At 34.5% G+C, this 11261-nt stretch overlaps 1 protein-coding gene across 4 annotated transcripts in view; it reads right to left on the reverse strand.

Annotated features, from left to right (window-relative positions):
- GRIK2 (glutamate receptor, ionotropic, kainate 2) overlaps window positions 1-11261 on the reverse strand; it is a 1103729-nt gene that overhangs the window by 14327 nt on the left and 1078141 nt on the right. For all 4 annotated transcript variants that reach the window (XM_006881188.1, XM_006881187.1, XM_006881189.1 and 1 more), the window contains one exon: window positions 3769-4019. In XM_006881188.1, the coding sequence (XP_006881250.1) occupies window positions 3769-4019 (251 nt within the window). The remainder of the gene's footprint in view (window positions 1-3768; window positions 4020-11261) is intronic.

The raw sequence follows: 11261 nt of genomic DNA on the forward strand, positions 1-11261 counted from the left end.
CAGGATATTTATACAAATATGTGGAATTATATTTGTTATTTTAAAAACTACTGGAAGGAAGAACATTAAAGGAGAGAAAGAAAGAAGAAAGATATCAAAGCCCTTGGGATCTGAAATTGTGACTAATACATTCTTACTTACTTTCAAAGTTCTCAGAAAAAAACCCATTCATTGTGTATTTGTTTCTCTTAAGATATGAATAATTTCATAAACATTTATTATAAAAATGAAGAAAAGCAAACTAAAGCCATTATTGTAATAGTATATATAAACTGTAAATTTTTTGCTATCTTCATGCATATCTAATGATAAATTCTAGGAATATCTTGTTGCTAATTTTAATGAATTAAGTAAGGTGTTAAAGAGCTGGATAGCTCAACATAAACATAATTCTCAGGAAAAATATGAAGATGGGTTGAGCCCAGAATCTTGCTTTGCCAAGATAAATAAAACAGGTCATTTCTAAAAAACCTATAATCATATTCAATTATCATCTTAGAAGTATTATTTTTTCATTCTTCATAATAGGCATTTCTAAACTTTATTATTAATTTAAATCAATAGAAAGATTAATAGAAAAATAGACACTGTGACACCAGGAACTGTTGGAAATTTTGAAGATAGAAATAGAAAACATTATGTTTTGGGGGGGGGGAAGGGACGTGGGAATTGTATGCTAATGAAGGAATTTTTCTTTTTTTTTTTTTCTCTCTTCGGAGGGGGAAGCGAGCTGGTGGGGAGGGGTGGACAGGGAGAAAATTGCGGCAATGAATGAACAGAAATCCAAAACCTCTGTAAAAAAAAAATAAAAAATAAAAAAAATTAATGAAAAAAAGAAAACAGTATGTTTTATCCTAAATGTGCTAAGAGTATAATAAGCAGATAAACAGAAATAAAAAAAAAAACCACCCCCAAAACATATAAAATAATGAGATAGTGTGATGGAAGAGACCTCGTTGTATACAGATTAGGCTTTTGGCTGCTAATTTAAATATCTCACAGCGTAAATCCAGATTTAGTCTAATAGTCTCAATCCAGATTAAGAGCAAAAATTCTCTAATTAGCAGAAGTTCCGCTTTCAGTTCATCCACACAAATTCAGGAAACCTCTGGTTTCTCAATCATTGAGCAAAGTTTGCCCCAGAGCAGTTCTAAGTCAGCTTCTCTTTCAAGCATCATCAAGAACAGCAAAACCTTTAACTGTGGCCAGCAAAAACGCAAGAAGCACTGCCACAGAATTGCCATAGTTTCTCTACCACCATCACCATAATCTCATTCCAGTGTCCCTCAAGTCTTGTTACTCAGTGTGGGATATACTTTCTTTCTTATCTTAGTCCCACTGCTGTGGATAATTTGCAAGACCCTCGATCTGGAGTTAAGGTAGCTGCAGACAAGAGGGGCCTTAAAGTAACGGCTGAAAAAGCCGATTTTTAGGATAAACCCACATGTGTATAACATAGAGAAGAACAAAAAAACAAAAAACAAAACACAAGTACGGTTGTACACAGGAACAGATCTTGAAAGTCTTCAACTGCCCAAGTAGGGAATACATATCTCATAATGGAAATTATGTGGAGATAGCCTTTGATATTGGGGACCATGACTATTATATTCATGAAAACCACTACAGTTATTCTTTCCAAAATAAAATATTAGTAAATAATTTTATATTAATATCCTTAATTTTTTTAGAAGGACTGGTGTGCTTTGCCATTTAAGAGGCATGCAGTTTGAAACTACCAGCTGCACTATGGGGGAAAATGGAAAATCTACTCTCATCTAATTTATAGCCTCTGAAAACCCACTATCACCAATGGATAAGATCCAACCCAATAGTACATAACAAAAGCTATTTATAAAGATTGATTGATCCATGTGATGTCAGGAGAGATGATGGCTATGCAAAAGAATCCCAATTAATCATTTATAATAACAATAGAACAGGTTATTTTCAACAATTAAATTTCATATCCTTTATTTCTGTTGTACCAGAATATAGACAGAAAAATTATACATAGAGATATAACTTATTAATAATTATATTAAAAGCACAAATAGAAATAAGGACAATATAATAATGTCTATTTCTCAAGTAAAACATTGATTTAATACTGAGCTAGAGCTTAAATAAAACCATTACAAATTCATGATTAGAAACTTCAACTGGACATCCCAATTTCTGTCTGTCAGTTTTAGGACTGACTAAAGCTTTCATTTACCAGATCAATTTTACATTTATTGTTAATTATTTATGAAAACTAAATGATGGGTTATGATGGTTCTTCTTTGTTAGTCTTGAGAATTTCTTTCAAAATGATTATAATATTAGTGCTTGTACTAAATCCTAATGATCAGTCATACCTTTAAAAATGTATGATTGAGCCAAGAAAAATAAATAGCCACCCTGGTAATTGTGGGAAGGGAAATGGCGTGATTATCTAAATACTAAACTTGTAATTGGTTATCTTAATGGCACACAAAAAATGAACTGTTGAAATATTTATTTAGAAAAATCATATTTCTAGGAATGTAATATTTCTAACATGAACAATAAAAACATTGAAATTATATTTCTAAAATTTTTATTCTGAAACTATAAGCAAATAGACTGAATTACTGAAGACAATGACAAAATGTTTCTCTAATGAAGTTTTAAAGATGCAAATGCTTCTAAGAATATCATCAGCATATTCTCACTTTGCATCAGTATGATCTTACTTTTTTAAAAAAATCATACTTTGGCTGTTAATTTTACCAATAAAATTCATTATGACTTCAAAATATTAAAATGAATGTAGTTTCCTTCTGCATTGTGTCAAAATTAAACCTGTACTGTTGAATTTTTACTGAAATAAAAGGGCTACTTTTATACAATGAGACTAATACAATAAAGTGTCAGAAGCTTTAAAACATTTAAGTGAACATTCCACGTCCAGAGTTATTAATTTATAGTATCTCATATCTAAAGCTATTCATTTGTATATGTCAAGTGAAAGCTGAAACTGATTTCTTTATGTATATGCCATTTTGTAGTTACAAAAAAAGAAGGTGTAGCACCATAATTAGAAATTGTCCCTAAAGTCACAAACTTTTCAATAATAGAATGTAGATATTTATTTTCAAAAGACTTACTCTATTAAAATCTAAAAAAAAAAATAAACAGTATCAATATTTTTGAGGTTTGTATACACATTCTTCTAAACACTTTGGTACAAAGGAACAAAAGACCCATTAAAAATAACATTGCATGTCAAAACAATAAACTCACATATGAATTAAAGTGAAAATTTGTAATTTTCACAGTCTGAGCTGTTTCCTTCATACATTAGAATTTATTATTCTAAAATTCTTCAATTAAAATATTTACTCTTTAACTTAAAACTGCTAACCAGTTTTTGTCTTATTTTATCTACTGAAAAATATTTATTACTGCATGTCCACATTCCTAATTTTTGCTCTGTCCACTAAATAAATTCCTTCATCAAACTAAATGCAATAAACTTCCAGCAGCAAGTTTCTCTTTTATCAGGCTTAAATAAGAGGAGAGCTCATCACATGCCCTGAAAGCTGGCTACATTTAAATGCATTAGGCTCTATTTTAAAAGCATGAGAATAATACAGAATCCGTTACTTGAATCTTTGTTGGATAATTACACAAAACAATGAACAGCCACAGCTCTAAGCATTACCCTTGGTTGGAAAGATAAAAAACAGTTTGTTTCATTATAATCATAACAATTGTTTTTAATTGTAAGAGAGTGACATTTACCTTTTCCAACTGAGCGTTTTTTTTGGATTTGTATAAAAACTCTCCCACTGCCACAAAAACTGAGAGCACCAAGCCGGCTGCCAGAACAATGAAGATGCCACCAATGTTTTGAACCCCCAGGGCACTGGCCTCTTTGCTCTCCTCTTCTGGACAACCATTGCCCCTCCACCACTTCTCCTTCATCATGTGCAGCTTGCCTTCCTCTTGAAGCTGGAGAATTGCTATAGTGATTTTATCTCGATACGGAGAACCTAGGGAAGGATAGGGTATATTACACGCTGTTTTAAGAAACTCAGAACTTCATATTTAAAGGTTCACATGATTTAGAAAAAAAAAATAAAGTGAAATGTGGGCAGAGATTTTTCCCAAATGCTTCGAAATATACCAAAATTTACTCCAAAACCCATCTGAAAAAGGACAGTAACAGTTAATGAGATGAAGTAGGCAATGATCTTTCTAGATTTTGAAAGTGAAAATGAGATTTTTTTTTTTTAAGAACGAAAAAGTCTCCTTCTAAAAGGCAGTTGCAGCTCATAATACAGGAAAATAAAACAGTAAGTGCTATTTCTCAAAGAAAGTGGATAGAATACAAGGATAGAATGGATGGAGTACAAGGATATATACAGTTAATGTTCAGGACCGTTTATCACAAAAACTAGAGCTTTATCCAAAAGATCAACTTTCATTTTTAAGAAAATTCTTTTTTCCAAAACTAACTGCATTGATTAGGACAATTATGTTTATAAAAACTATACTTAAGGGTATACAACACTAGAAATAATAGGCATTTACTCACATTTTGTATTTGATATGAATAATAAAAAAACACTCAATTGACTTGGATTATTTAAAAAAAAATGGCAAAATGAGAAATCTAAGACATATTTTCCACAATTACAAAATGATTTGTTGTTTATTTACCATCTTATACCTTAGGGGAAAATGTTTTCTATGTAGTCAATAGAATAAATAAAATTTAGGATTTATTTTGAGGATGGTAGATTGTCATCATACACCAGAGTATTGAAGAGCAATAATGTCAGTCTAGATACTAAGGAACACCTGATCCAGGCCTTGGGCTTCACAATTACTTGCTGTGCATCAGTGAGCTGGACAATGACTAAAGATGAGAGAAGGAGAATTGATTCCTTTGAATTGTGGAGCTGAAGAAGAGTATTGAATATACCATGGACTGCTAAGAGAACAAACAGGTTCTTCATAGAATGTGATTGGTTGATCCTCAAGGCTGCTCCTTGGAGGCAAGGATTTTGAAGCTTCCTCCAACATTCTTTGTTCATGCTGCAAGGAGGGACCAGTCCTTGGAGAAGGACAACCTGCTTGGAAGGGTGGAAGGACAGTGCAGAGGAAGGCCCTGGATGAGATGGATTGACTTAGTGATTGTAATGAGGGTAGGTGTGTCAGAGGCAATTAAATTGGCTCGAGATAGAGCAGCATTCAGAGCTTTTGTTCATAGAGGCCTTCAACCACACATAACAACACATATACTTATCTGCATTAGCTATTGCATAAGAAATAAAATAATTTCTAATTAATTTCCCAAAAGCATTTTAAAAATTAACTAGTCAGAAGTAAGTGGTTTTGTTGCTAGCCTAAAAAAACAGCACCTTAGTTTGTTGAAGTTTACCCTCCAAATACCTATTAAAGGATCAGCTCCGAGGTAGTTCTGATGAGCTATAAGGTAACTTTCCCAATATACTGCTAATCTGATTAAACATCTATTTTTCATGCAGGTGAAATTTGATACAAATCCATTTTAATAGTAAATTATAATTTATCAAATATAGCTTTCAATTAAAATGTCATATATGAATTTATGTGCTGATAAAGATTGCCATGGTAGTCAAGACAACACGGTATTAGTACAGTATGCACAGATCAATGGAATAAAATTGAAAAGCCAGAAATCAATTAATCTGCCTATGGTAAACTGATTTTTCATAAAGAGACAAAATCAGTTAAGTGGGTAATGACAGTCTCTTTGATAAATGGTGCTGGCAAAAGTGGAAACCATCTGCAGAAAACTTAAGAAAGACCTATACTTCATATTGCACACAAAAGTCGACTTAAGATCGTTCAGATACCTATGAGTAACACCAAAGACTATAAAATTCATGAGAGAAAAACTAGGAACAACTCTAGAAGCCTAATCTACAGACTACCAAACATAATCATCATCATCATCATCATCATCATCATCATCATCCTATAACCAGGATAGAATAGATGAATGAGACCTTCTAAAAATCAACCTCCTATGCATATAAAAATCCTTCTCCAACAGGGTGAAAAAAGGCAACCCACAGATTGCAAAATATTGTGGCAGTGCTATATCTAATGAGGGGCTCTCTTTTAAACTTACAGAATACTCCAGTACCTCAACAAAAAAAGGTAAACAATCCAATTGCAAAATGAGCACAAGATATGAATAGACACCAGAGGAAATTCAAATGGCTAACAAACACAGGAAGCAATATTCACAATTCTTAGCTATCAGAGCAATACAAATCAAAACAACTATGAGATATTTTACCCAGCAAAAATAGAAGAGTTAAAAAGGCAGCAAACTACAAATGTTAGTGCAGATGTGTAGAGACTGGAACCCTTATTTACTGCTGGTAGAAATGTAAAATGGTACAACTACTATGGAAGGCAAATTGGTGCTTTCTCAAAAAGTTGGAAAAAAGAAATATAATTTGATCCAGCTATCCTAAAATATTACTGGAAATACACCAGAAAGGAATCAGAGTTATGCCTCAAACAAATGTATGCACATCCAAGTTTATTATGGTTCTACTCATAAGGCAAAGAGATAGAAACAGCCCCACTAATTTCCCATCAACAAATTAATGGATAGAAAAATTGTGGTATATTCACACAACCGAGTATTATGCAGGATTGAAAACCAATGAACTTGTGTGGCATTTGTCTCTCAATATGGCCTTTCTAGTGTGGATTACATACTATGTGGAGGGGCAGGACTGTGTGAATAAGGCATGTTGGCTTATCCACAAAGGGAGTGGCTATCTGCCATTCCACAAAGGAATTGGGGATTGGACTATCTCAACAATCTATAAGAGGATTGGCTAGTCTTACCAATAAGTTGAACAACTATTGGTACAAAGAACAGAATTCTTCCTCCAGACAGAAAACAGTGATCTCTACAACCTGGTGAAATGTAGGACATACTCCAGACAGCAGCAGTAGCGATGGTTGAATTGAGAATTTATGTGAGAGAAGATGAGACGTTGAAGGCTAGGTAGGAGACAGTATTGGCAGGATTGAAAAATTTATTGCATAGTTGAGGGGGAAAGCCAACATTGGCACAACTGAGAATTTGGGAACACTTAGAGCCATGAGGCTTGAGACTGAGGTGTCTATGTTGAATTATAACCTTTTGACTTTTCCATTATGATTCTGTGTAGTCTGTGAACTATCACATCGGATTTGGAACCCATCAAAGCAATGAGATCGGTGATGATATGAGTAGAAAGAGGCATGGGAATGTGAGAGACATGTCTGATCTCATTGAAATTAGTTTTGTGCCACGGATGTAGAGAGATTTCCTCTGTGAAGTGGAATTCCCACTTGGCCTTTGATCTTTTTACAGCTTGTAAAATACTATACAACATGGTTGACCCTGGAAGACTTTAAGTGAAATATAGAGATGAAGGAAAATGTGCAACAATAAATGAATGAAAATCCAACTTTTCTGTAAATTTTTATTAGAATCACAAAGTATATATTTTTTTTTTTAAAAAAGCTAAGTGACAAAAAAAATTTACAGTCACAAAAAGACAAATACTGCATAACACCACTGTTATAAAATAGGACTTGGGGTGGGAGAGAACAGAAAAAGAGTCAATAATGAAAACTGAAACAGATGAAGGAAAGAACTGTCTGAAAGAAATGCATGATCACACATTATATACATGACAACAATCTGGAACACAACAAAGTGGATTGGGAAAGGGGAAGGAGATAAAAGTAGAAAACTGCAACAATGAATGAATAAAAACTAAAAACTTTCTGTAAATTTTTGATATAATCACAATTTTGAAAATACCAAAGCAAAATAAAAAATAAAACATAAACGGGGCTTATGAAATGATTTTTCATATGTAGAAAATTTTTGGGACCCGCTGAGCCTGCTTGTTCATTTCTCATTATTAACAATATTGAAGTAATGTTACCTTATTCTGGTTATTTACCATATTTGCTGGACTGCAACACACAAAATAAAGGTTAGAATATATAATTACATGCCATTGACTTGGAAGTTGTTGAATTGATAAATGTTCTTCTGTGTATTTTATAAATAACAAAAATTTTCAAAGTTTAAAATTAAAATGAAAAATAATATTCTCTGCCACATTTTTAGAATAATACAAGCAAAAAGCAAATGAAAACAAGCTGTTGTTTGTTAGCTAAATGATAGAAACATAGTTTTCCATTAGTAAGTCATCCTCCATACTTTAATATCTTTCTAGATGGAAAATGTATTAACATCAATTGTTGCTTACTATTGCATGGTAGTGCTCTAAGGGTCTAGGATAAAATCTTATCACCTGTTGATTTATAGTGGCCCTATGCATAACAGCTCTGAACCCTGCTCTATTTTGAGCCAATTTCTTTAACACATCTACCCCCATTCCCTAGTCACTGAGTCAATCCATCTCACCCAGGGGCTTCCTCTCTTGTGCTGTCCCTCCACTCTTCCAAACATGATGGCCTTCTCCAGGGAATGGTCCCTCCTTGCAACATGTCCAAAGGACATCAGGTCAAAATTTAAAATCCTTGCCTCCAGGGAGCAGGTGGGTTTCTCTAGGACAAACATATTTGTTCTCTTCACAGTTCATGATATATTTAATACTCTAGCATCACAGCTCAAAGGCAGAGATTCTTCTTCTATCATCCTTAGTCATAGTCCAGGCCTCTGTTGCATAGAAATAATTGTGAAAACCACAGCCTGGATCAGGCACACGTTAGTCTCCAGGCTGACATCATTGCTGTTCAGTACTATGAAGAGGTCCCTGACAGCAGATTTTTCCAATACAATTTGTGTTTTGATTTCCTAGCTCTGGTACCAAAAGCGTTTATTGATTGTGGAGCCAAGTAAGTGGTTGCAGAGTGGATTATATCTGGGGGTAGGGGGTGGGGTTTGGGGAGGTGCGGGGAGGCTTTTCTTTTGCTTTTCAAGGAGAGGAGCAAATGAGGGGGGAGGGGGGAGGGGTTTGTGCGGGGAGAAGGGTGCAGCAATGAATGAATGGAATCCCAAAATCTCTGTAGATGTTCATTGAAATGAAAAATAAACAACCTAAATTAAAAAAAAAAGAAAGAAAGAAAAAAGCAGGAATGGCCATCCACCTTTTAAAAAAAAAAAATCTCTACTAAATATATCATGGTGGTGTGTGTACCACTGAGTAAAAACTGACCCACAGCTGACCCTCAGAGGCACTTAGTTAATGACATGGAAGGAGACTGTCCATCTGTGTCCCACAAAATCCTACTAAACAAGAAAAAAATACTAAAGTTCTCAATGATTTAATTTCACTTGGATCCATAATTATCACTCATGGTAGCAACAGTCATGAAATTAAGGCATGGTACATTGTAAAAATCTGTTGCCAAGGAACCCTGCAAAGTTCTAAAGAACAAGAATTTCAGCTTAAAAACTAAAGTGCTTGTGATTCAAGGCTTGTGATTCGAGGCATATGACTATCCCTTATTCATGCCACTCCAGACTACCTTTCCAGTTGTATGAGTTTTTCCTTACACAAACATGGCAACAATATAAATTAGTCGCATTCCCTCTGACTGTTGGGCCATAAGACTGTCAAACTTCCTCCTACACAGATAAACTTCTGTTTATACTTCCTTATCTTTATATAACTTTTTCTTGGCTGCCACAGAAATAAAAGGGATCCTTCCTCTTTAGTGAAATAGTGCAGATGGCACAACCTTGATTCCTGAAAGTGAGGACGATATGAAATACTTGATTCAGAAAATCAAAGACTTACAGCCATTGGTATGGATTAAAGCTCAACATGAAGAAGCAAAAGTCTTCACCACAAAACAACAGTCAACATCACGATAGATGGGGGAAGGATTGAAGCTGTCAATGATTTCATCTTACTTGGATCAACAAGAAACATCTTTAGTACCAGCAGTTAGGAAATTAGTATTACAGTTGGCAAGTTCGTTGTCAAAAACCTCTCCAAAATACTGAATAGTAATGATGTCAGTTTGAAGACTAAATGCGCCTGATTCACATCATGATCTTTATGCTTCTACTGCACATCAGAGAGTCGGACACTGAATAAGAAGTTGTGGTGCTGGAGAAGAGCACAGAATATGAGCCAGATTGGCCAAGAAATGAAGATATGTTTTAGGAAAAGAACAGCTAGCTGCTCCCTGGAGGTAAAGATGGTGAACCTTAGTCCTCATACTTCAGACATGTAACTAGACAAGGCTATTCATTGGAAAGGGAAAAAATGCTTGGGAAGATAGAGGGTCAACAAAACAGAGAAAGACGGTCAACCAAATGGATTGACATAGTGACTTCAACAATGGGTTTTAGTGTGTCAGAGATGATAAGGATAGGACAAGGTTCCTATCTATTGTTCATAGGGTCGCTTTGAGTCCTACTTGATTTTATATCACCTAAAAACAACAACATAATGCTCAAACTTTCAGTATCTCTCCAATTGTGTCATGAGGGCAAGCATCAAGTCTAATTTTTTCCAATTCTGTACAATTTTATTATAAGTTATTAAACATACAGTATAATTAAGTACAGACACTTATATTTTAAGCATAAAATGACACTATAGTCTAAGGAGATAGTAATGAATAACATAAATAGACTCTAGACCTTTCACTTAAGGAAAAACATATATACTGAATGTTGTTGTTGTTGTTATGTGATATCAATTCAACTGCAACTCATAGCGACCCTGTGAACACCAGTTCTGAAGCTTATCCTATTTCTGAAACAACCTCATCATCTGAGCCCATTGCCAAAATCACTGTGTCAATACATCTCTTCCAGAGTCTTTCTCTCCTAAGGTCTTTCTCTATGATTCCAAACATGACATCCTTCTCCAAGGACTGGTCCCACCTGACAATAAGTGCTAACTATGTGAGACGGAGTTTCAAAATCACTGCCTCCAAAGGGCAACCTGCTTTCATCCTCTGTTTGTTCTCTTGAAAGTCCATGGGAATAGGAATGTCTATCTGTGTTTCATTGATTATGCAAAGGTGTTTGTGTGGATCATAACAAACTGTCTGCCTATGAGAAGAATGGGAATCCCAGAACACTTGATCGTGCTAATCTTGGTACTATACTTGGACCAAGAGGCAGACGTCAGAGTGGAGCAAGGAAACATTGCATGGTTCAAAATTGGGAAAGGTGTACGTCAGGGATGTGTCCTATCTCCATACCTTTCATTCCAACCTATATGCAGAACAAATTA

Source organism: Elephantulus edwardii, unplaced genomic scaffold (genome assembly GCF_000299155.1).
Source record: "Elephantulus edwardii isolate Elephantulus edwardi_28Jun2011 unplaced genomic scaffold, EleEdw1.0 scaffold00013, whole genome shotgun sequence".
NCBI lineage: Eukaryota > Metazoa > Chordata > Mammalia > Macroscelidea > Macroscelididae > Elephantulus > Elephantulus edwardii.